The 24,997-nt window shown below is 34.3% G+C and overlaps 1 protein-coding gene across 1 annotated transcript; it reads right to left on the minus strand.

Moving 5' to 3' along the window:
- Positions 1 to 10,447: 10,447 nt before the first annotated feature.
- LOC122312738 lies at positions 10,448 to 24,328 on the minus strand. The gene is made up of 5 exons (XM_043127402.1): positions 24,193 to 24,328; positions 23,893 to 24,108; positions 19,253 to 19,289; positions 15,638 to 15,692; positions 10,448 to 11,397 (listed from the first exon to the last, which is right to left on the minus strand). Exons 1-5 carry the CDS (start codon positions 24,326 to 24,328, stop codon positions 10,843 to 10,845), a joined length of 999 nt encoding a protein of 332 aa, XP_042983336.1. The 3' UTR covers positions 10,448 to 10,842.
- Between the last annotated feature and the right edge of the window lie 669 nt (positions 24,329 to 24,997).

A 24,997-nucleotide genomic window follows, 5' to 3' on the forward strand; every position in this document is an offset into this window, starting at 1 on the left:
TCAAATGCTAAAATGTAAAAGCTATCTAATCTCATTTCAATATCGAACACATTTTTTTTACAAATTATTTCATTTCATCTTTAATTAAAAAATTTTACCATTATTTAAAATATCTTATCTCATTTTCTATGAACTGTATAACAAATGAGGCTAAGCTTGTGCATGCCAATATCTTTTTTTATGTTGGTCAAGATATATGGCAAAACTTGACTCATTTACCAGTCATGTAAGTTATTTTCCATATGCCCATGCATAAAAATATAAACATTTTTTTGGTAGTTTAGTGGGGTATTTGTCATGGTCTTTATAGTGATTGCCAATTAGGTTATAGTTTGAGGAGACTCTGGTTTTTCTCATAAAATTACTTGAGTTAGAAGTCAAGAATATTGAAGCTATATTAAATTATAGAGTATGGTATTTAAATGACTGCACTATACGCTATACACCAGTCAATTGGACCCTCAAAATGCTAGCAAGCCCAATTGGCTGGTGAGCCTCCTGGACCACATGGTCCAAAGAAAAGAAACAAAGTTGAGAAAATGGCGTGTGATCAAGATCAGCAGTGGCTTTTCAGCAGCGAGTCCGCCACTGTCGATCCCAAGCGTGACGTCCGCCGAAGCTTCTCTCTTCAACCAGGTTCCTTCGAAAACCCTCGCAAATTCGTCCTCATATGGACTGCGTTGACGCTAATATTCCTTTACAGTTGATCAGTAAATTAAGGGCTTAATTATCTTTGCCCATAGAATTGAGCAGCTTGATTTCCAACCATTCACCAAAAGAAAAGGTGAGAGCTTGAGGTTGCAGGCAGGGGCAGGAGAAATGACACAATGCATGTAGGCAAAGAGAGGCTGTAAGGAATATGGATAGAGTCAGAGACAAAAAGCGCACAATCGCCCAAGATTTTAATTGAGGATATGGTCTTTGACTTAAGGAAAGGGGAGCATATGTACCTGATGGGATAGCAAGATGGAGAAGCTGGGCTTCTGAAGCTCATTCCAGATAATGGGTATTATAAAATATTGTTTCCTTTGTGGACCGAACAAGAGATTCTTGAGTGAGTTTTAGTTTTTGATATCATTCAGGGAGAAATTGGGTGGAATCTGAGAAGTAGAAAACCATTCACATGGCGTCACCATTTAAATTGCTTGAAGATGCAACAAAATCTGCATTTGTAGATGCAAGAGTTTGGTTAGGACTAGGTGATTAAAATTATAAATTTTATTTTATTTTTAATTTTGTAATTTGGATGAATGTAAAATATTTTAAATTTATTTATAGCATTTTAATTTTATCTAAAAGTTGTTATGAAGTGTTTTAGATAAGTTAATAGTATAAAAATTGAGTTTTAAGAGTTCGGAAATTATTCAATAAGAATTTGAGTTAAGAAGTCAGCGTCCAATCATATGGCTAAATGCTTGAACATTGACTTTGTGTTTAAGGTGAGGAATTATTAGATTTTGCGGCGATAATGAACCTCCGCAAATAGTTTTAAAGATTAATCCTCATATTTTTTTCCCTTTTTTATTTTTATTTTTTTCTTCCTTGGTTCGATACTCTCTCTATTCTTTCTTCTCTTTCTTCCCTCCTCCCTACCTACGTCATCTCCCCTCCCATGAAACCCCCCCGACCAAGCCAGCAACACCACAGTCGACAATGCCACCTCCACCGCCGCACCTTGATGGCGACTATGTTGACTAATTGCAACTTTTATTCCACCTGTTGGGTTAAATGAAGGAGCATATGTCATGGGTTATAAATAAGAGGCTTAGCCTCTTAGTTTAAGTGCACCAGTTGAAAGCTTATCTAGTAACTTTTAAATTTAGTTAAATTCCTCTATTAACCTTTTGTAAAAGGGAAAGAGGTGTAAAGTTAAAATTTTACTAGTGGGGTAGCTTTGTAGGTGTGGTGAGGAGAAAAATTGTGTGATTGTAACAATTTTTCACATAGTGAATTTTCTTATCTGGGTCTGGTGGTTTTTCTCCTGTTTTGAAGTTTCCACGTAAATTTCTTGTGTTGTTATTATTTCTCTATTTTTCTTGTTATTCCTGCAAAGGGTAGATCCTAGGGGGGGTGAATTTGGAGGTCCAAATTCCCAACAGACTACCTCTCTTCCCTATCTTGGCACCTCAATCGTCGCCTGTCTCTCTCTCGGTATCTCCCTCCCAGTGCTGCCTTCCTTTACCTCTTCAATTTCTTTCGCCCCTACGGACTTGCCACCACCAGCAGCTATGAACACGTTGCCTCACTCCTCCAAGCACAGTAAATCGGCAAGCCAACCTGCGACGCCTCTTCCTTCTTCTTGAACCCCTCTCTTTCTCTAGATCTCCCTTTTCTACCTCACTGCTTCTCTTCGTCTTAGCCATGGACAATGGAAGCTAAGCCACCAACCACCCTGAACAGCAGCCCAAAATCCCCCAACGCCTCTCTCTCTCTCTCTCTCTTCACTATGCACAACAAGCCCAACAACCACCAACAGAGCCTCATTGCCAGTCACCTCCCCACCACCAAACTCCTCCATACGCCACCTCACAGTCCCCTATTTTAGTAATCTGAAAACAGAACAGAGCACCACCTACTCTGCCTTGAAATAACGTGGACTAGTAGGCAGTAGTTTTTCTTGTCTCAAGCCCATAAAGTTTTGGTATAACCTCTATTTCCCTATCTTTTAGATTAATAAGCATGCTTGATTAAATGATCTCGTATTTGAATGCTTGGACATAGGCAAGTTGTGTTATACTGTGTTGGAGTTGATTTGAGCCATGAATGAAACTTATAAATCTTTATGATTGTGTTTGGGGTTGGTGTACAAATGATATGATCAGATTTATACATTGAATGTGTTGGTTTCAATGAACCAAGAAAAGTGATGTAAAGGTTGGGGATTGTATGGAGCCATGAATGAAGTTCATTAAAATTTTGAAATTTTTAATTGTGTTAGATTGATGTAGATGGGTAGCAAGCATGTTATTAAGTTTTATAAATTTATAAATTGAGTATGCGTATGGACTCCAAGATCTTTTCAGATTTATGTTATGTGAACTTGGTATTTGGTTTTATGTTTGAATATATGGACAAATTTAATGTATGTATTGAATGTGTTGGTTGTGATAGATTGAGAAGAAGTGTGGGTGATTTGTGATGGGGTTATATGTTGTGAAGTGATGGAATTAAATGTGAAGTTTGTGATTGGGTTGTGTGAAGTGATGGGATGATTATGTAGTGGTGAAGTGGACGAATGCCATGTGTAGTGTCGGGATAGACTATGTAGTTAGATGTGCCGTGTGAAGTGAGGTTTGGTTGGGATTGTAATGGAATTGTAAGTGAAGCGTGGAGATTGTGAAGTATGGGGGTTGTGTTGGTTTGTTTTATGTGGAGTTTAAATGGACTATGGATTTAGTATGTGTTTTTTGTGTTTGTTTGCATATATTGAGTTTAAATGGATGATGAACTGAATATGTGTGTTTTATTTATTGTTAATAGGCTTAATGATTGAATGTAGTAAATATGTAGGTTGAGATTTTGTGGAGTCGTCAATGAAGCATATTAATCTTTGTAGATTGTAGTTGTGTTGGGTTGACGCACATGGGTAGCAAGTATGTTAGTAGTATGTAGTATAAATTGAGTCATGTATATGGAAGCGTGGAGTAGAACAATGTAAATTGATACTAGATGTTGAAGTGATATGTTGATTAGATTGTTGGTGGTGTGCGTATGAAGCTAGAAAGGTTAGCTGTGTGTTGGTCTAAGTGGTTGGACAGATTATGTTTAAATTGGTTTTCTTGCAGTTTATGTTTGTGTGGAGTATGTATGATTTATAGTTGCAAGATGGTAGTATTTTGGAGGTGCATAAGTTCTACTATGTAGCATAAGAATTTTATAAGCAAACTCTTGAAAGAATTGGACAGATTTGATTATGTTAGGTGTGCTTTGCATGAACGATGGATTGTGAGATGGATTTAGGTTGGGCTCAAGTGACAAATGAATAGAGTGTTTATCTTGATGTATGTGGTATTCATTGGACAGATCTAATAGTTAATCTTTAAATTTATTTGTATTTGATGATCGAGTATAAAAGTGGTTTGTAATTGTATGATTATGCTTGGTTTTTGGATTATGCTTCCTAATTGATTGTATTGAGGTGTTGTTATGAATGCATGAAGTTTGGATTGAAATGGATTGTCTTGACGTGTTGGGATTAAAATAGTTTATCTTGATTTTCATTTTTTTCTTCAGTTATTATTGTGGTGTATATCAGAATCTGAGATAGCCTACCTTTATCACCAGTTTGCTAAATAACAACGGATGAGAAAATGTATAAAAAATCTTTTCATGGAAAGTTATAGATATTAATGATGTAATACCAGAACTTCGAAAAATCTTGAGCCTACGAGTTGTAAGCACAGAGCTTCTCGGCACAAGTGCCCTTGAGATACACAATGTGTTGGATCGGGACAATGAGAACAACATGCTAGAGGACCTTGAACAGACTATGGAGGTGCTCCAGACTTTCCTTTCCAATGCTCTACTCCTTTGGACTACTGCAATAGGCTTTAGTGGGCTGAACTTACATGTTTTGAGGGATGCTTTCTTTTTTCTAGATAGGTATTTTCTTGCATTCAGCCCATGTACTTGGAGTACACATTTTGAGAGTTTTAACAAAAATTTTATTACTAAATGTATGACCATGAGAATGAAAGTATATATCATCAAGTAATGAAGTTAGTGGAAGCTCAAAATGATCTTGCAGAAAAGAATACAATTGCATCTATGTTCACGGTAAGATTTCAAGTTTCCTTTGCCAAATATTCTGTTTAAATACAATTGCAACAATTTGTTATTCTACTCTTTAAGCTCTACATTGAGAATGAATATGTTATTGTAGATTGTACAGCTAATAAGGCCAAGGTATTTATTTTTAAGCTAATATTAGATCATTTCTTATGATTCTTTTTGGCTTTAAAATTTTTCTTTCCAAAATGTTTTTGCATTTGCCTTGAATGTAACTCCTACCAATGGCTTTTTATTTGTCGGAAGTGATTATTTCCTGCGATAAGAGTTCTTCGTAGATACTTTTTTTCCACGATTTACTTCCAAAGGTCTTTTTTTCCACAATTTACTTCCAAAGGTCATCATATTTTCCAAGGTGGAAGATTCTTTTTCCCTTCAACTAATCTTGTGGAAATATGAGTACATTTCCCATGAGTTTGGCTTTTAATGAAGAAAAATAATTTATATCACCAATTTTTTTCTACAAGTATTTTACAATTAAAATTTATTACAGTGAATTAAAATGAGATGTGATCTGATGATATAGGTTAAAACTATTTGTGAAATCAAACATGGCCTTAAGCTCATAAATCACAAACTAGATTATTCTAAAATTCATAGGATAATCTAGGATTGTATGAATGGATTTAAATCAAAGTCATGATCTTACCGAATAATCTTTGGAAAAACAAAAAATTCAACAAATTTGCCGTCAATGTGACTCTACGTGTCACGCCCGCACACACCCACAAGCAACTCACTCCACTGATCTCTAGTATTAAAGAGTTAAAAAGCGAGACAAAGTAATACAATCACAAATACAAATAGATGTTATAAAAGTGAATCAATAAATTGACATAGTTTCATACAATATATGAGATTTATTTTACGATAAAAATAATTTTATAATTTAACGTATCACATTAAATTATATGAATTTGTTAATTTAATTTTATAAAATCTCTTTTTGTTAAAATATTTCTCTAAAATGAATAGTTAACTCAAGTCTGTCTTTTTCTCCTTAGAGTTCGATTATCTTAAGATCAAAGTAGTAATATTAGACACATTCTTATATTAATGTATAAGTTTTGGGTATTCATTTTAGAAAAAGTGGGTTATAATATTAAAAAATTATTATTTTTATAGAAGTTCTAAATTAAATCACTCTTTTTAAAAAATAATTTAGGTGATTTGCAAAAAAGTCCCGAGCATTCACATTGGTCTATGCATATGCATATGCAAAGTCATATTTATATAATATGAGTCTAAATTCATCTACATTAGATTATGCATCTTTAAATATTTGCATGGCTATGAACAGTACCTTTACATGTTTAAAGATCTACTATTCACTCTCCAAAACATATTTTATTCATTCTTTTTCTCTCCTCCCACTCTCTTTCTACATATTTTACCTTTAAATATTTTATTACATATTTTACTCATTCACTCCCCAAAAAATATTTTACTTAAATATTTTACATATTTGAAGATCAAACCCTATTAAAAAAAAAAGTAAAAAATAAAAAATAAAATGATAATATTTTATTATTATTTTGTCTCAAATTTGCATAAGTTAATGTAAAAATTTTGCTTGTATGACAAATTAGATCTCTAAAAGATATGATTTTACATATGCATATGCCTAAATCAATATAAATGTTCTTAGATCTCTAAATATAATTTCTTATCTTAAAACCGAAGAAAACTACGTTGGGGACTGTTGATCAACGTCGTGATATTCGGAATGATAAGCACGTTTCTGTCCGCTATCGATCGAGTTGAATTCAAAGTTCCTTTAAATTAATTAATTACGGGAATCAGTCTGCAACGATATTTTTGTTTTTGTAGAAGAAGAATCAAAGAGCACGTGAATTGGACGAGAAAGAAGTGGACGAGGTAAAACGTAAAATTCTTGTCTGATGAAAGTTGGTGACATATAAATAGAGACTCGTAGTAACAAATAACATCACCTATAGGCCCCACCCCCCACAACGTCCTTAATATTTCAAAAGATATATATGCACGTGGATTTCATAATTAATCGATACCCAACTTAAACACGTACGTACACTTCTGTCGACATAAGTTAGTATCAGTCTTCCATCCTTCCCATGTTCAAGATCAGTTAATTGATTAGACGATTGAATGCTGACACGTAGATGCATGCATACATGGATACCCTTAAGTATTTAAGATCGAGCTATTGCGATTTGTAAAATCACTACTTATCTAATAAATTTAAACCGATAAAAAGAGATAGATTTAATTATTTGGCATCTGAATTAATGAACTCTGCTATAAATATCTTGTGAAATTACTACTTATTACAAAATTTTAAACTGATAAAAAAATATAAATTTAATTATTTATATTATATTCTTAACCTAAGTGATGCAATTGTTGTGGATATAATTTGCAAATCATATGATACTATTTGTGCTGTAATATAATACAATTTATATGATAATTAATTTTATGAAATTATTAGTTTTAAGCGGTATATTCGAATGTAAACAAAGAACGTTTGAACATAGCTTTATGTTCGAATTAACGTTCGAATATAATTACACAGACGTGTGATAAATACATTCAAATGAAAACTATTACGTTCGAACAAAAATATCCAAGCAATATTTGAACTAATTTTGTTACGATCGAACGACGTTTTTTAATGTTTGAAATTATATATTAATCATCTAAGATTTTAGTTTGTTACGTTGTAATAATTCTTAATACTGTGCGAATGAAACATTCAAACGTTTGAATGTGTGCACATTCAAACTTAAAAATAAAACGTTTGAATGAAAAATATCGAATGTTAGATATTTATCGTTTGAATGCTAATCGGTTGAGTAAACGTTTGAACTTACTTTCCGTGATGGAATTTGACTTTCATACACACAAAAAAACAAAATACTTATTTTACGTTCGAATGTTGCATCTAACTTGGCTGATTTTCAATCGTCACAATTTTTTTTTTTTTTGGTATAGTAAACTATCATAAAATACATTCTATGACGCATTTTTGGCGTCGGTTTCCAAAACGCCACCAAAACTTTTCTGTGATAGTTTGCCAATTTTTTATGATGGTTTCGTCCATCACAAAATATCAAATTTGTTGTAGTGAGAGTAATTTGTCAGATTTATTAGGATATAGTCGGTTCCCTCTGTTGATACAGATTAAAACTGGATTTTATGTTTCTGCTTAAATTTGCTTGAGCATTTCAAGACCATGAAGATGGCGAACTACAAGTTGTGCACCCAATTAAATTTTTAATTTTATTAAAAAAAATGAAAATGGTATATTTAATTGCATTGCTACTTTTTATTTGATTAAGTTGTGGTAATGAAAATCTTAGTGATTAAAAATTGAAAATGCTAAAACTGAAATTCTTTCAAAAGTTCTATTTATAACGTAATACCCAAAGACATATTAGCTTAGTTGCGTAGAATTTCTTTCATTTAATGAATTGAGTAATTCTTTAGAATCACGAAGGTTATTAATTAATTAGACCGGTAAATAAAGAGACATGTTTTAAGTTTTAACTATAAATGGATTTTATAAATGTAAATTTAAAATTTGACGCAACTTCATATGATAGGTACGTCAAATTGTCAAATAATTTTTATTGTAAAATAGATATAAAGTGTCACTTGTAATCAATTTATAAGATTATTTTTATGAAATTTATTTTTGCTTCTCCTAAACAAAATATTTGAACAACAACATATCCCTCTCCCTCTCTCTCACACAAGTGTAACAAAACACACTAGTTAATTGCCATGCCTAGAGAATTAGGCCTTATTTGGTTATACAAATCAGATGAGATAAGATTAGAAATTTGTGAATAGTAGTGAAATTATTTAAATTAAGAAATTTTATAAGGTTTTGGAAAATGAGAAAGAAAAAGTTGAAGAAAAATATTATAAAATTAAAATATTGTTATAATATAATTTTTGTTTTGTGATTTGAAAAAGTTAAATTATTTATTGTATTTTATTTAGAAGGTTGGAAAAGTTCTAATGATTAGATGAAAATATTGAAAAGTTCAAAATTAAAAAATAAAAAATGTTTGTATTTGAATAGTATTTTAGATGTTGAGATGAGATTAGATGTGATGTGATGATATAAGTTGAAACCATCTGTAAAACTAAATGTAACCTTAAGCTCATAAATCACAGGCTAGATTATTCTAAAATTCATAGGATAATCTAGGGTCCGGATTTAAATCAAAGTCATGATCTTATCAAATAACCATTGGAAAAAAAATTCAACAAATTTGCGGTCCATGTCAGTCTACGTGTCAGGCCCACACAGGGGCGGAACCACTAAAATTTTAAAATTGACCAAAATTTTCAAAATATGATGAAAATTAAAATTTTAAATGTGTTTTTATAAAGTAAATTATTTAGTATTTGACCCCCAATAATTTTTTATTTTTTTTAACTTACCCCGCAAACCAAATTTTCTGGTTACGCCCCTAGGCCCACGCACACCCGCAACCAACTCACTCCACATATGTCTAGTATTAAATAGTTAAAAGCGAGACAAGGAATACAATTATAAATAGATGTCATCAAAATAAATCGACAAATTGATATAATTTTATATGATACGTTAGATATATTTTATTATAAAAAATAATTTTAAAATTTAACATAGCTTATCAAACTATATGAGTTTGTCAATTTAATTTTATGAAATCTCTTGTGATTAAAACATTTCTCTAAAATGAATAGTTAACTAGAATTTTTCTTTCTAGCTCCTTACGTTCAATTATCTTAATACCAGAGAAGTAATATTAGATACAACATTAGATTAATGTATAGGTTTCGCACATTCATTTGAAAAAAGAGAGTTAATATGGAACTTATATAAAAATAATTGCTAGATTTGTACAGTACCGTACATCTGCAAATTATATCATTTCTTGTCTTAAAAACAAAATTAATTACCTTGATGACTTATGTCAATGTCCTTATCATCTTAATTTGGAATAATAATGTTACTGTCCCGGCCCCTAATTTGGAATTGAATTCAAAGTTCTGTAATTAATTAATCACGTTAATGCAGCATGGTAATAGAAAGTGTGCAACGATATTTTTGTCTTTGTAGGCGAAGAATCAAAGAGAGCGCACGTGAATTAGACAATTAGATGGAAGAGGACGGAGTACTAAAAGTCTTGTCTGACCAAAGTTGCAGACATATTAGAGACTCGTGGAAACACATAACACCACCCATAGACCCCAACAACGACGACGTCAGTGCTATTTCAAAAGATTGATCTGGAATACAGAATTAATTGATCATACCCAAATGAGACACGTACGTACGTATACTTCTACTGACATAAGTCAATATTAGTCTTAATTGGATCCTTCACATGATCATGAAGGGTTTCTACTAGAAAACCTTCCCCCCCAACATTAGATATTTCCGAGAATTAATCAATCTTTAAATCGGAGAACAAATGATCTCCACGTTCAAATTTGTTTTAACGAACCAATATTGTTTGATATATATATATTTATATATAACTATCATTAATTCTTATGTTTTTGCCATGCATATTGGTCACAGTTTTAAAAGATGCAGCCATGCATTAACTATTTAAGATAGAGCCAATATTGCAATTTATAAAACCATCATTTGTTCCAAAAATTTAAGATAATGAGAAGATGTAAATTTAATTATCTGTATTATATTCTTAATACAATTGATCCAATTGCTGTGGATATATATAATTTACGAATCATGATATTAACTAGTATAAATAGATCAACTAGCTCGTGCATGCTAGCTGTTTATCAAAACCACACATGCAAGCCCGACGAATTATATAACATTAACATATATATATATATATATATATATATATAAGCAAAAAAAAAAAAAAAAAACACATTAGTGTAAATATATATAATAACTAACTAGAAATGTTATTTAAAAAAAATAAACTAGAAGATGTTATAGGTAGGTATGTTGGATGAAATGAAAGTACTTAGCATTACAGGGACTTCATTCATTTGCTATATATGTTCTCATATATATATATATATATATATATAGATTCAGCGCAGCCACCATGTCTGGCGCCGGTCACGAGAGTTGAGACAACAATATTTGAAATGCAGCAATTCCACTCCAACTTCAGTGACATTCCTGCGCATGAACAGAGAATCACGACAAAGGGGACAGGTTGCGCGATTGTATCCAAGCCATCTGTCTAAGCAAACTCTATGAAAAATATGGTCACATCTCAACTCTCTAATCTCTTCGCCTTCCTCAATCTTGCACAGACACACCGCACATTCTACTTGATCTTCCTCATCAGCCCCGGCGGCCGGCTTCCACTCGTAAAAGCCGCTCGTTGGACGACGTTCTTGGTCGCAGCTGCTATGTGGCATGTCATGGTGATCATGCTCATACCGGTACCCCTTGGAGAAGGAATGATAAAGCAGGAGATCGAGCAACGTTGTAAGACGTGAAGCCACCAAGACGACATTTTCCCAAACGATGGACAAACGATTTAGTTTGTAAAACTGCTTACGGAAACGAAACATGATGGAAACCAGAACGAAAAGGAGTGAGAAAGTTGACGGAATCGGCAAAGTGTTCATGGATGGCTAGCTGCTGAATCGATGAGGGCAGAATTAAAGGACGTAGGAGGCCGATAGGGTTATCTGGAAGTGAAAGAAAGTGATCGATCAGTACTAAGTAACGCACGAATGCTGTGATTTTTTAGGACTAATTGATATATAGCAGAGAGATAGGGTTGATTTCCAGGAAAATGGATTTTTTCTGTACTCCTTTTACGGTTAATATATCACGAATATGGCAAGCAACAGTGGAATTGCAGGCCGAGTAGATGAAGATGAATTCGGTGGAGAGTGAAGAAGAGGGCCGAGCTACTTATAATGGTCTTTGGTTCATGCACGAGTATACTGGGTTCAAGACTTTTGGGTTCATTATTACGTCAAGAATATGGAAATTAATCCACAGTTGGTAGCAGTCTTTCTGGAACAACTACATATTTCTTAATCGTGCATATAAAAAATAGAGAGAGAGAGAGAGAGAGTATATCGCAACGACGCAATCTATAAGAGACAATATTGCCATTTGCCACTTTCTGGGTAATTCTTTTTTTTATTTTTGAAGACGCAATCTATAAGAGACAATATTGCCATTTGCCACTTTCTGGGTAATTCTTTTTTTTATTTTTGAAGACGCAATCTATAAGAGACAATATTGCCACTTTCTGGGTGTTTGATAATTCTTTTACTTATTTTTGAAGTGGCCTGGCTGGCTATCTGGCTTGATTATTATTCATGCCAGCAAGTCTAATATATATATATATATATATATATATATATATATATATCTTCTACTTCAGTATGATACTCTAAATTCAATAACTATAATTATAAATTAAGTTTTATTTTGAACTAGCTAGCTAGCACCGCATCTAATTAAGATTATAATTTTATAAAAATAAATTTATAAATTGACGTGATTTTATATAATATGTTAAATTTATTTTATAATAAAAATAATTTTATAATTCAATATATTGCATCAAGTTAATTACGTCAATTTAAAAAAAAAATTAAGGGTGAGTTTGAAAATGAAAAAGAGGAAGCGAATAATATGGAGAAAAAGTCGCTCTTACAGCACATAGGAAAGAATCGCTCATAGAGTTGTTCATCGATTTTGAGTTATTGGGAATTAAGGAAATTGCTTTGTCCACAGTTGGTGGTCTACCGATTCCTTTTTTTATTTTTTATTTTTTTATATAATAGTTAAGTAAATATTTTTTAAATGAATTTCTAATATTTTTAATTTATTTTTAAAATTTTTTAATTTATTAAAAACTTTTAAAAAATAAATAAAAAAGAGAAATGATACACACAACATATTTGTATAATAATTTTATAAGATGAGGATATTTTTATAAAATAATACTCCTTTATAAGGTGTTTTATAAAAATATCTCTTATTTAATATATTATTATGAAATATATTGTAAAAAATGTCATGTATAAATCATTTTCCAGTCCCTAATATTAGACCAATCGAGCAAATATCTCCATCACAGCAACGTGGACGACGTGACTGCTTTGGTTACAAAACAAAAAGCATTTTTACGAAAAGAAATGTAAAATAGAGCTTTATAATTAAGGACAATATATATAAATTAATTAGGTTACTTTATATTTTAAAATAAATAAATAAATAAAATAGTTGGACCGCCGAGAATGGTGTTCCCAAAAGTGACCGATGGATATGTTATTTTTATTTATTTAATTGTTAAAGAAACATTTTTTAATAAGTTTGTAATTTATTTTAAATGTTTAAAAGAGTTTAATAAATATTTACAAATAATAAGAAAAGTGTAATTTTCGATGACCCTAACATTGTTCGATAAATAATTCTATTTATAAGTTGTGCGAAAGATATACCTTCTGATATATCATTATTTGATTTATAAAAATAACTTTAAATTTTAAAATATTATTAATTAAACTTTACCAAAATTAATTACTATTTTTTATAAGAATTTTACTATATATAAATAAAATCGTATACTAATTTACATATCAATACTGATACATTCATATTTAAAATTTAAATTAATATTATTTTTAATAAAATTTATTTTTTAATTAATTATATTAAATTAATATATAAATTAATACACAATTATTTTTACAACTAAATTTTTTCTTCCGGTAATAATGGAGGCTGGTTATTTTTACCATCAATCAAACCTCCATTAGCGACGGCTAGCTACTAGCCTCAGCAAAAAGCGACCTTTTTGACTCATTATATTGGGGACCTTGACCTTGGGTAACATTTTTTGACCATTCCATATGAAAAATGTCTTTTTTAATCTCGAGAATACTTGGCCGTTTAAGACGACTAACATGCACATGGTGTCTTGGGTATTGTTTCATGCACTCAAAATTAAATAATAATAAAATTTTTGAATCGGGATAAAATAATTTATAAAAAAATATATATTTAAATAATAAGATGAGATGTAATAATTTTTTTTATTTTTAAAATTTAAAAAAGATATGGATCTCATTATTTAATAAGGATAGCCGAATTATTTACTGTTCATGTCAGATTGTACAGTATAATGTTTATATATTGTTCATATACTGTTTATGTCATATTTTTACTATTTATATACTCTTCATTACTGTTTATTTAAGGAAATATTTTTAAAATTTAAAAATAAAATATAATGTGTTTAGATAGAAAAAATTAATATACAGTACAGATTGGCCATCCAAACCCGGCCTAAGAAAACTAATTTGCACATGGTGTCTTGGGTATTGTTCCATGGAGTCATGGACTCAAAATCGAAAATAATTTAAAAATTTTATCCAATATTTTATATGAAATAGCCTATATACAAATTTGAACACTGTTATTCTAAAATTTCTATATTAAATGACATAATTTAAAATTAAAATAATAATATTTGATTTGTAAAATTTTATTTTTAAAATTTATCTTTTAAATTAAATTAGTTCATAATATAATAAGTGTGTTGTACAAAAATTTTAGAATAACATTGCTCAAATTTTTATATGGGTTATTTTATATAAATCTTAAAATTCGAAAAAGAATTTTATCCAAAGAGAAAAGTCCTTGTGCTGCTTGGGCGGTACGCCGGTACCATTCAAGTGTATCATTTAAGAAATTTTTTTTATTTAATAATTAAAGAAGTGATTTTAAATATAAAGATGTATTTTTTTACTTAATAATTAAAAAAATAATTAATAAATATAAAATAATTAATTAGACAACACATTCAACGGTACGATGCAGAAGGCATGGTAGCCGCTCCGTTTATCCGTATCATGAATTGGTGAGATATCATTAAATTCTGAATAAATATTATTATAAAACTCACTTAACTTGTTTGTTCGCCTAAATAATTTACATTTTATACACAGTTGGTGGCAGACTTTTTGGAACAACTACGTATTTCGTAACTTAGTGCATATAAAACAAAAAGAGGAAGACAGAGATCGAGGATATATCGCAATCTATATATTAGGAGACAATATTTCCACTTGCTGGGTGCTTAATATAAATTCTTTTATTTATTTTTGAAGTGGCCTGGCAGCTGGCTAGCCATCTAGCTTGATTATTATTCATGCCAGCAAGTCATGTAAATATCGAATTTATCTTTTATCAAAAATTTTATGTGCAGTCATTTTTGTGCACTCTTTTATGCACTCCAGTGATATGATTGGTTGGATATTAAAAAAAAATTAATCCAGCCAATCATATCAGTGGAGTGCGCAGGGAGTACGCAAAAGTGACTGTATGTAGCATTACTCATCTTTTATATATATGGTGGGCGCATTTTGTATTTAAATCCAATATAAAAGCTCTCTACCAACTAGCTTAAACTGAAGAGTCCATACTCAACAGGGATCTACACGCTACACGTCGCCTAACTTGAGAATAAATAAATTTCATACATGTACGTGATTGTTTCGGTTACTTAGAGATTATCTAAGTTGATAAATACTGCACAAGATAGACGTCATGTGATGGTAATCTTATATAGTGCTGATCTAATTCAACAGGAAATCTTTATATATACCAAATAACCTCAAAGACGATCCATCTTTGAATTCTAAATTACTTATGTGATACACTTTACTGACTTAAGCATTGAAGTGTTTTCAGACGTATCATGTTGGAGTCTTATTCACATTTGCAGGTGAACGGTTGCATTTGTGGTAGTGGGACACATCACGTCTTTAACATTGGCGCCGTCTGTGGGATCTGAATTTGGTCTCTCGTTACGGACCAACGCGGTTCTCACATGCCGACTGTAACCCGTTCCTTAGCAAATCGAGAGATGGATACATTGTCAACTGCCATGGAAGCATGACTAGTAGCAATTGAGGAAAAGCTAAAGAAGGCATTGGAGGCCATGAAAATCCTAAAGAAAGAAAACGACTATTTGCAGCAAAAGAATGTTAAATTTAATGACACCACCATACTTGGTCACAACGGTGCTGTACCCGATCACAATGAGTAAAGTGAGGGAGAGCCGCAGTGCAATGCAGAGTCAAGCATAGAAAGGGCAGAGAAGAAAAAAATGTACGATGAATTGAAAGAACTGGCAAGAAAGTATGAAGAGATGGTGATGAGAATGGAGGGATCTTATTAGGTGCTAAACCAAACCAACTTGCCATTTAGTGAACAGATTATGGCCATGCCGCTCTTGCCAAAGTTTAAGGTTCCCCAGATAGACATGTATGATAGGTCCAAAAATCTAGTAGATCATTTGAAGAACTTCAAGGCCCACATCACGCTCCATAGTTTTCTAGGGAAGATTGCATGTCGAGCTTTTCCTTTGATCTTAAGGGGAACAACAAGAGTGTGGTTCGGGACCCTCAAGCCAATGTCAACAAACCGTTTTGAAGAGTTGGCTAAACAATTCATAACCTAGTTTATGCCAAGTAGAAGGCGTCGGCGACCAACCACCTAATTGCTAATAGAAAAACAAAAAGAAGATGAGAACTTGAAAACCTACCTTGCTCACTTCAACAAAGAGAGGTTAACAATAGATGACCAGGTTGAAAAGATTACCCTTATCGCCCTGTTGGGTAGGACATGGCCACAAAGTCCCTTTATGGCAGAGTTAGCTAGAAAGACTCCTTCTACCCTTAGGGAGTTTATGGATAGGGCGGATAATTTTGTTAAAGCTGAAGATACACTGCAAGTTTTGGTGGATCCTCGGAAGGAGGACAACAAGATCAAATGGAGGAGTGGGCACGTTGACAGAAAAACTGGTGTGAGTCGGCAAGAAAGGAGGAAAGAAAAGGTGGCCAGACCACAATCCCAGTTTGATTCATAGTAATTTAAACATACGGGAAGAAGAGAAGGAGAGCAAGAAACGACATCAACTTAAGACAGTCAGTCACTACTGCAAGTACCACCAAACATGGTCGCACTAGACTAAGGACTGAATGACCATGAAGAAGAGAGTAATCAAACAAGTAGGAACGAGAGAATTGGAACGAATGGTCGCAGATCGCTCGAAACCCAAAATCCAAGCGTGGTACTAGGAGGAGCAATAGTCCTGAGCAACGTCGTCAACACCGAGCTGATGGTCGCCAAAGCGATAGGGACAGAGCACCCATAGGAGAAATTCAGACAACAACAGGGGGTTTGCTGGAGGAGGCGTGTCCACATCTAGCAGGAAGGCGTATGCACGAAGGGTAAAATATGAAGATGTATATATGACAGATAGAGCCTCTAAGCAACAAAAGTTTAATAACCAGATAACAATATCTTTTAGGGAGGAGGACCAGGAAGGAGTACTGTATCCACACGATGATGCTTTGGTGGTCACCCTTATGAAAGCAAACTACACAACCAGGTGGGTACTAATCAACAATGGAAGCTTTGCACATTTACTATTTTGGGAAGTGTTCGCCAAAATGAGTATCAAACGTCAATAAACTAAGACCCTCCTTAATACCACTAAAGAGTTTCTCTGGAGATACAATACAGCCTGTTGGGGCTATCACCCACCTAGTAACTGTCGAAACTGGTACGCATATGGCCACTACCATGACCGACTTCTTGGTGGTGAAAACTCCATCCTCCTATCACACAATATTGGAAAGACCAATGCTCGACCGACTTCTTGGTGGTGAAAACTCCATCCTCCTATCACACAATATTGGAAAGACCAATAAGATTAAAATGACCATTTGTGAAGAATTATATAAGATGAAAATGATTATTTACGATCAAAACAAACTTATTTTAATAGAAAATAGTTATTTTTCACAAAAATTAATCAAGCCATAAGCTTTTGACAAATCTAACCTTATAATTAAGGACAATATCTATTAACTAATTAGGTTACTTTATATTTTACAATAAATAAAATATTTGTTCAAGAATGGTGATTTATTTTAAATTTTTTAAGGAGTTTAAAAAATATTTACAAAAAAATATGAAAAGTGTAATTTTCGGTGACCTTAACTTTGTCTAATAAATAATTCTATTTATAAGTTGATGCGACATGTATTATATACCTTCTGATATATCATTATTTGTTTTATAAAAATAACTTAAAAATTTAAATATTATAAATTAAACTTTACCAAAATTAATTACTATTTCCGGTAATCATAGAGGCCGCAGGTTGTGCTTGGCCACTAAGATTTTTCAGATAAGAATTTTGAGTTTTAAGATTAAATATTAAAATATTATATTTTAATATTATTATTATTTTGAGATTTAAAAAAATAGGAAAAAAGTTAAATTATTTATTATATTTTATATGAAAATTTAAAAAAATTATAATAATAAAATAAAAATTTTATATTTAAGATAAAAATTATTTGTGGTCAAACAGTATCTAAGATTCTTCCCAACAATCAAAACATCAATTAGCGACGCCTATCTGCTCACCTGAGGAAAAAACCATCTTTTTGACTCATTATATATTGGGGACCTTGACCTTGAAAAATATTTTTGACCATTCCATATGAAAAATGTTTTTATAAAAAATGTTTTTTTATTTTTTTATTATTATTTCTCTAGAATACTTGACCGTTATAGACGACTAATATTTATATAAAATATCCCATATACAAATTGGAACATAGTTATTCTACAACTTCTACATTACATGACATAATTTAAAATTAAAATAATAAAATTTAATTTATAAAATTCAATTTAATTTTAATAATATTTAACTTTCAAATCAAATTAGGCCAGGTAAGAAATTTGTTGTATAAAAACTTTAGAATAACATTTGCTCAAATTTTTATATTATTTATTTTATAAATATTAAATTTTGGATAGCAATTTCATCCGTATCATGAATTTTTGAGATGTCATTAAATTCTGAACAAATATTATTATAAAAGTCACATGACGTGTTTGTTTGACTAGATAACTTACATTTTTATCCAATTAATTTTTAGCAACAATGAGATGAATTATTCCAAGAATTAAAATTAAAAGAAAAGAAAACGTGCGCCTCCAAAATGCATGCATATTGCTAGAAGCTAAGTCAATAATAAAAATTAGACACAAGAATCGTTCCTTTTACTTCGTTGAAAGAAAGAAAGAAAATTGAAATGATATCATTCTATCTCTTACTATTAGTCCAAACAAACAGTAATTTTCGTGACTCATTTCCTGCAAGTTTCCTTTTTGATTTATTTAATTTGACCATAGAATATCAGTTCAGAAATTTCCAAATAATAAAAAATAAACACCATAAATATATCTAATCTTCTTTTTTAATTTTCTCCACCTCATGACGTATTAAATATATATTACATGCAAAGTACGACTAATATTCCCAATTAATTAAATTAAATTGGTCATCTAAATTGAAAACCAAACAGGATTGAAATGATTAGTGTGGAAAAGAGAAAAACGATGGCCGGAATTAAGAAAATCTGCGAGCGTTACTGTTTGCTGGTTAATCTATCTAGATATGTACGTAAGACTAGGTTAGAAAAATGGGCAAATATAGAGTTGGGCACGTAAAGTTAATTGAAAGTGAAACAAAGTCATCAAACATATGTTGTACATTTGGAGGGCAATAGGTTGTTAAAATGATGTTTTTCTTTTCTTTTTGGTTTGGCAGAAGAATTTTCTAACCCTCCACATGGTATATAACGTACTACTCATGTGTCAAAGAAAAAAATTTCAACAATTGAGATTTATTTATTTTTTTACTTTTTCAAGATGCTTTGAGGAGAATCGTCTAACCCTCCACATGGTATATAACGTACTAATGTAGAAGAAGTAAAAATTTTCAACAATTCATTTTTGCTTGGTCATGAGATTTTTTAAATGAGAATTTTGAATTTTAAGATTAAATATTAAAATATTATATTTTAATATTATTATTGTATTGACATTTGAAAAAATTAAAAAAAAGTTTAAATTATTTATTATATTTTGTATAGAAATTTAAAAAAATTATAATGATGAGATGAGAATTTTATATTTGAGATGAGAATTTTATGTGACCAAACAGTAATTTATTTTTTATTTTTAACTTTTTCAAAATATATTGAGGAGGTCAAACCCAAACAAAGACAGTCATATTATTTAATGAAGAAAAAAAACCCCCAAAATTCCGTACACTATTTGACAACCGCTAGCTCGTTAAAGACGTAAATTAACTTATCATTGTTCATATAAAATTACATAATTCGGGAATATCTTAAAGTTCGAGTAGAAAGTAAATGAACAGAGTTTCACTATCTATATTTATTCGCTCGGATTTGACTCGTTATGCATAATCACTATTAATGCAGATAATATATACGTATGTACAAAATATGGCCTAAGCCAGTTGTTATAACCAACCAATATACCAAGCAACCAATATCAGATAACATTAACAACATCAAGCTCCACTAACCTTAAGGTACGGTTTGGATAGTGAGGTAAGATAGTTTAGATGAAAGTTAAAAGTTGAATAATATATTATTAGTGTTACGTCATGTTTCGCACACCTTTGAGCCGGGCTCTCATTAACTAGGGTCCCTAGTCTTGGACCTGTAAATTCAAAGAAAACACCGCGAAATAAAGGTCGGGGAGTCTCCGATGTCAAAGTCAGTATTGTCTTAGAGTTTTGTGTGGGTGAATAAAAAATTTAGAGAGAGTTCTTCGTACTTGAGAATTGTCTTTTATACTTGATTCTTGGAGGTCAATTGCACATGCCTTGTGCCAGGAGCATATGTCACCTCAACTGTCCCTTTGGTCAGAGCCTTTTAATGCGGCGTGACGAGTGGCACAATAATTGCGGTATAGCTTTCTGTCCCATTTGCTCATTTATAAGTGCTCTTCGTAAGCTTCCTCCTCACTTGCTTGTCAGTGGATCAAGGGTTCCATATGTTTATTATTATCCTAGCTATACAGGCCTTAAGAGGCTAGGCGTCATAGAGGGAGGCAGGGGTGACGTGTCCTTCGCATCCCCTCATTTAGAGACTTCCAGCGCGATCTTGGCCGGGAGCCCTTGATGGGCTGATGGATCGTGCAACCGACTTAGGCTCCTTCTATCTGGGCTTGCACTCTGAGCCTTAGGCCTGAGGGAAAAACCTTCCATACAGTTAGTCAACCAATATCTGTTGGATTGGTTGGATAAGAATTTCTTTTTGCCTTCGCCTTCACATCTTCTAGCATTTTCAGCCGCTAGCTATCCTCCCCTTTGGAGCGAGCGACCATTTTCGCTTCTTGACCCTTCCACGCGGCAGGCCGTAGGTCGCCCCTATTTGGTCTTTTCGCCTTCCAACACATCGTGCGACAGTTCCCCTTCCAATTTTGTTGGAACGTCTTAGGCAATTGGATTTAGGTACTTGATTGCGTCCGTTATGTCTCTTCTGCATTGATGGTGTTAGGCGACTCTTGTCACATGTCATCGTGCAATTTGTGCCATTTGGTGGTGCAAATGGTGTTAGGAGAATCCTGGTGTACTACTGCATCATTTGGTGGCGCGCCCTAAAAGAGGTTGGGTTTGATCGACCTGACCTTACCACTCGTGAGTCCTCCTCACCCACAACCTTTTGATGCAGAGTAGGAATACTTGCAATTTCTATTCGGTCCAGGCGCTAGCTCATTTGGATCCACATTACAAGAAATTGAAAGGGTGTCACAGATGCTTCTTCTTCATGTCCGACAAGGGATAAGAGTTCTCCATCAGGTAAGCCAACCCGTGGGAATGCCTTGTCTGGGCCATCTGGGGGGTTGTGAAGGACGACAAAGTCGTGAAGTCCTTGGCGACACCCCAAGACATTGAACGCATCGAGATTGTACATGCTTGGGTGAAGGCCCACCCAAATGAAGTCCTTTCAGGCACCCTGCTGTCCAAAAATAACTTGCGGCGGCATTTACCTCCCCCGGCCGATGAAAGCCAAGGTTGAGGAAATTCCTGTGGAGCTAGAGGTGGGTCCTAAGGCCACGACGGGCGAGGTTGTTGTGATCGTGATCCCTTCCTTGGAAAAGTGTGATGCCGCTCCCTAGCTGTCGGTCGATGGGGCGTACTTTGACCTCTTCCATGCGATGGCTCAAAGGCTACTAGGACTCTTCTTGGGGATCAACTATATGCTATCTTTTGTTGCTTGCTTACTTCTTTTTCTCCTACTTTTTTTTTTTAATAACTTTCTTAGCATGTTTCCCCACCTATCTAACCTGGATTTTCCATGGCATGGCGTAGAGGGCGAGAACCAAGCGCTCTGGTCTTTGGCGCAGTTGACCCTGCACTGTGTCAATGAAGAGAGAGAGCACATGGAGGAATTGGAGGACACGCTTCTCAAGGTGGAATTCAGTTAGGTGGAGAAGGTAGAAGAGGATTCTCCGTCTTCGCCAATGCAAGGCCCAACTCAAGGCCGCCCTGGTGAGGTCCCAGGAGGAGGCCTGCTTGCATCATCTTGAGGCTACACTCTCTATGGAGGTAAGGGACAACCTTTAGGAGTCCTTTGATTGCCAACAAAAGGAGCTGGATAAGCTCGAGGTCGAGAAGGTGGAGCCAACCAAACAATAAAATTTACTGCTTGATTCCATAAGTGGCTCGAGTAGAGGTTCAAGGAAGCTGTGGAGTCTAATAAGAAGAAAAAGGAATCTCTGAAAGAGTGGTCCAAGAGCATAAAGGCATTGGAGGTCAAGAAGACTGAGGCCAATCAAGCGATTGCTACCCACGAGGAGACCAACTGAGACTTGTGCTTTCTCCTTGATAGTGTCAGCTTGACCTTCCTCCAGCTGCACCAGGAGTTGTCACATGTCCGCCAGGTTCGTGACAACTCCTATGAGCAATCTGCGGTCGTTGGACCTCAAGATTCTTGCTTATGACCCAACGGTTTTGAAGCAAGGCACCTTAATAAGGAAGGACCTGATTCCAAGTGTGCTCTTGAATGACCTTACCAGCTAAATGTTTTTCTTTTCTTCCTTGTAAAGTTATTTGTGAAGATGTAGCAATTTTCTTTCCCTTTTGTAAAGGCTTTAATCATCAATGAACAAATATTTTTCTTCAATGGTTTGTTGTGTATTTTACTTTACTGTCTTTCCTTTAATTTTCATCGGTGGCCTAATGGTCCGGTGGGGCCCAGACTACCACATTGACTTAGTCTGTGAGAACAAGGGTTGAGGGAAGTCCATAGGGACATAATACTTGCCTCTCTTTGCTGCTTCCTTTATAAGCTAGTTTCCTTCATTTTCTTCTACTTGCACCATGGGTCATTTGCCAATGGGCTTGACCCCTTTTTTTTTTCTTTTTGTAGTCGAATAACCCCAACCTTAGAAGAATAAGCCGTGCTAAGGGGAGACTGGGCTTCCACTCCGTGGGGAGAGAGGCTGGGATGCCGTTGGCCATGCCTCTTTAGTCTCCCTCACTGGGGTGTTGTCTCGCAGTTGGCTATCTCAACATTTAGTTGGATTTAGGTTGGAGGTGGCTTCCGTTGTGCAGAGTGTGCATGAACGCAATCGTGCTATTAAGTGTCCTGCTGGCCCCTTTGGGTGTTTAAGAGGTCAGGCAATCCTTGACCTTTCCTACCTGTTAACTCATTACGGGGTCGGTGGCAAGATGGGCACCGCAATTGTTGCCAATGCCTTGTCTTCTATCCACTTGGTAAAATAGTCTACCACGACCATCACAAACCTCCCTCTCCCTTTACTCAGGGCGAGGTGATGGATATCAGTTCTTTCGGCGGGCAATGGGGTACTTTAGAGTATTCTTGGCACTTTTTACACTTCTGCACATATTCCTCAGCATCCTTAAGGACACGCGGTCAGTAGTACCCCACTCGCATGACTTTGTCTGCCAACACCTTTCCTTCGTAATGGCTGCCATAGATTCCCTCTTGTATCTCTGCTAACATGTATTAGGCCTCTTCAAACAAGATGCACCTCAGAAGGAGTGTAGAATATCCCATTTGATACAAGATTCCGTCGACTATGGTATATCATGCTGCTTTGTTGCTGATCTTCTTGACTTCCCACCTATCGTCGGGCACCTCATTGGCTTCCAAATATTTGATAATGTTTAGTACCCACGTCGATGGTCCTAGTTCAACCTCCATTACCTCAGTACTTACGGTGGGTACCTCGACGGTCTAGAACACTGTTAGCTCTAGGAGAGAGGCACTCTCTTGTCCGGATGCCGTTCTTGTTAGCCTGTCTGCCTTGTGATTTTTGGCTCTCAAGATTTACTGAATCTGGAAGTAATTGAAGTAGGTGCGCTTGACCTCTATCATCATTAGATACTTTTTCAACTGCTCGCTCTTTGCCGTGAATTCTCCTCACATTTGGATAACCACTACCTAGGAATCAGCTCATACTTTTACTTCCTCGGTGCCTAGGGACCTAGCAACTATCAGACTCAAGACTAATGCCTCGTATTCTACCTCGTTGTTTGTAGTTTTGAATGCCAATCTTGTTAGCATAGTTATGTTTTCCGCCCTTGTATGTAACTATATGCACTCCCACTCCCTCTCTAGCCTGGCAAGATGTGTCGTCGACAAAGACTTGCGAGGGCATCATGGGTTATGCATATTTGGCCTCATTGAAGAAGCTTGTGAACTCTGTCATGAAATCTGCCAACACCTACCCCTTAATCGAAGTACGTGGTGCGTATCAATGTTGAATTTGCTCAACTCCAAGACCCATTTTGTGAGGTGGCCTGAGGCGTCCGACCTTTGCAGGATCTTTTTCAGGAGGGTCACGGTGAAAACTTTGACCAGGTGAGCTTGAAAATATTGGCAGAGTTTTTGAGTGGTTACTATCAAGGTGAAGGCGAGTTGATCTCTATAGGGGTATTTGGCCTCTGCTCCTTGATAGGCTTGGCTGGTGTACTATACAGGTCTCTGGACCCCACCTTCATCTCGTACCAAGGCTGAGGAGGTTGTCTGTGGGGAGACAGATAGGTATAAAACCAAGGCCTCTTTGTACCTGGGCTAGCTAAGCAACAGAGGGTTGGTGAGGTACTTTTTTAGGGTTTCGAAAGCTCGGTCGCACTCTTCATCCCAATTTTGAGCCTTCCACAACACTTTGAAGAAATGGAGGGTTCGAAAGCACATTTTGCCGGGTTCAACTTCATTTGGTACTGCCTCAGCTCTGCGAAGGCTTTTCGGAGGTCGTCTAGGTGGTGCTCAGAAGTTTCACTTTTGACTAACACATCATCAATGTAGACCTTCATGTACCTCCCGATCT

The sequence above is a fragment of the Carya illinoinensis genome, chromosome 6 (assembly GCF_018687715.1).
Source record: "Carya illinoinensis cultivar Pawnee chromosome 6, C.illinoinensisPawnee_v1, whole genome shotgun sequence".
Taxonomy (NCBI): domain Eukaryota; kingdom Viridiplantae; phylum Streptophyta; class Magnoliopsida; order Fagales; family Juglandaceae; genus Carya; species Carya illinoinensis.

Bases quoted from the DNA above. Each gene is read 5' to 3' on its own strand.
- LOC122312738 (XM_043127402.1), bottom strand. From the start codon at position 24,328: ATGATGCCCTCGCAAGTCTTTGTCGACGACACATCTTGCCAGGCTAGA. The intron at 24,109-24,192 runs GTAGAATACGAG...GCTGATTCCTAG, and splicing joins TCAAAACTACAAACAACGAG to GTAGTGGTTATCCAAATGTG. The intron at 15,693-19,252 runs GTAACGCTCGCA...AATTGCTACTAG, and splicing joins GATAGATTAACCAGCAAACA to TCATGCTTCCATGGCAGTTG.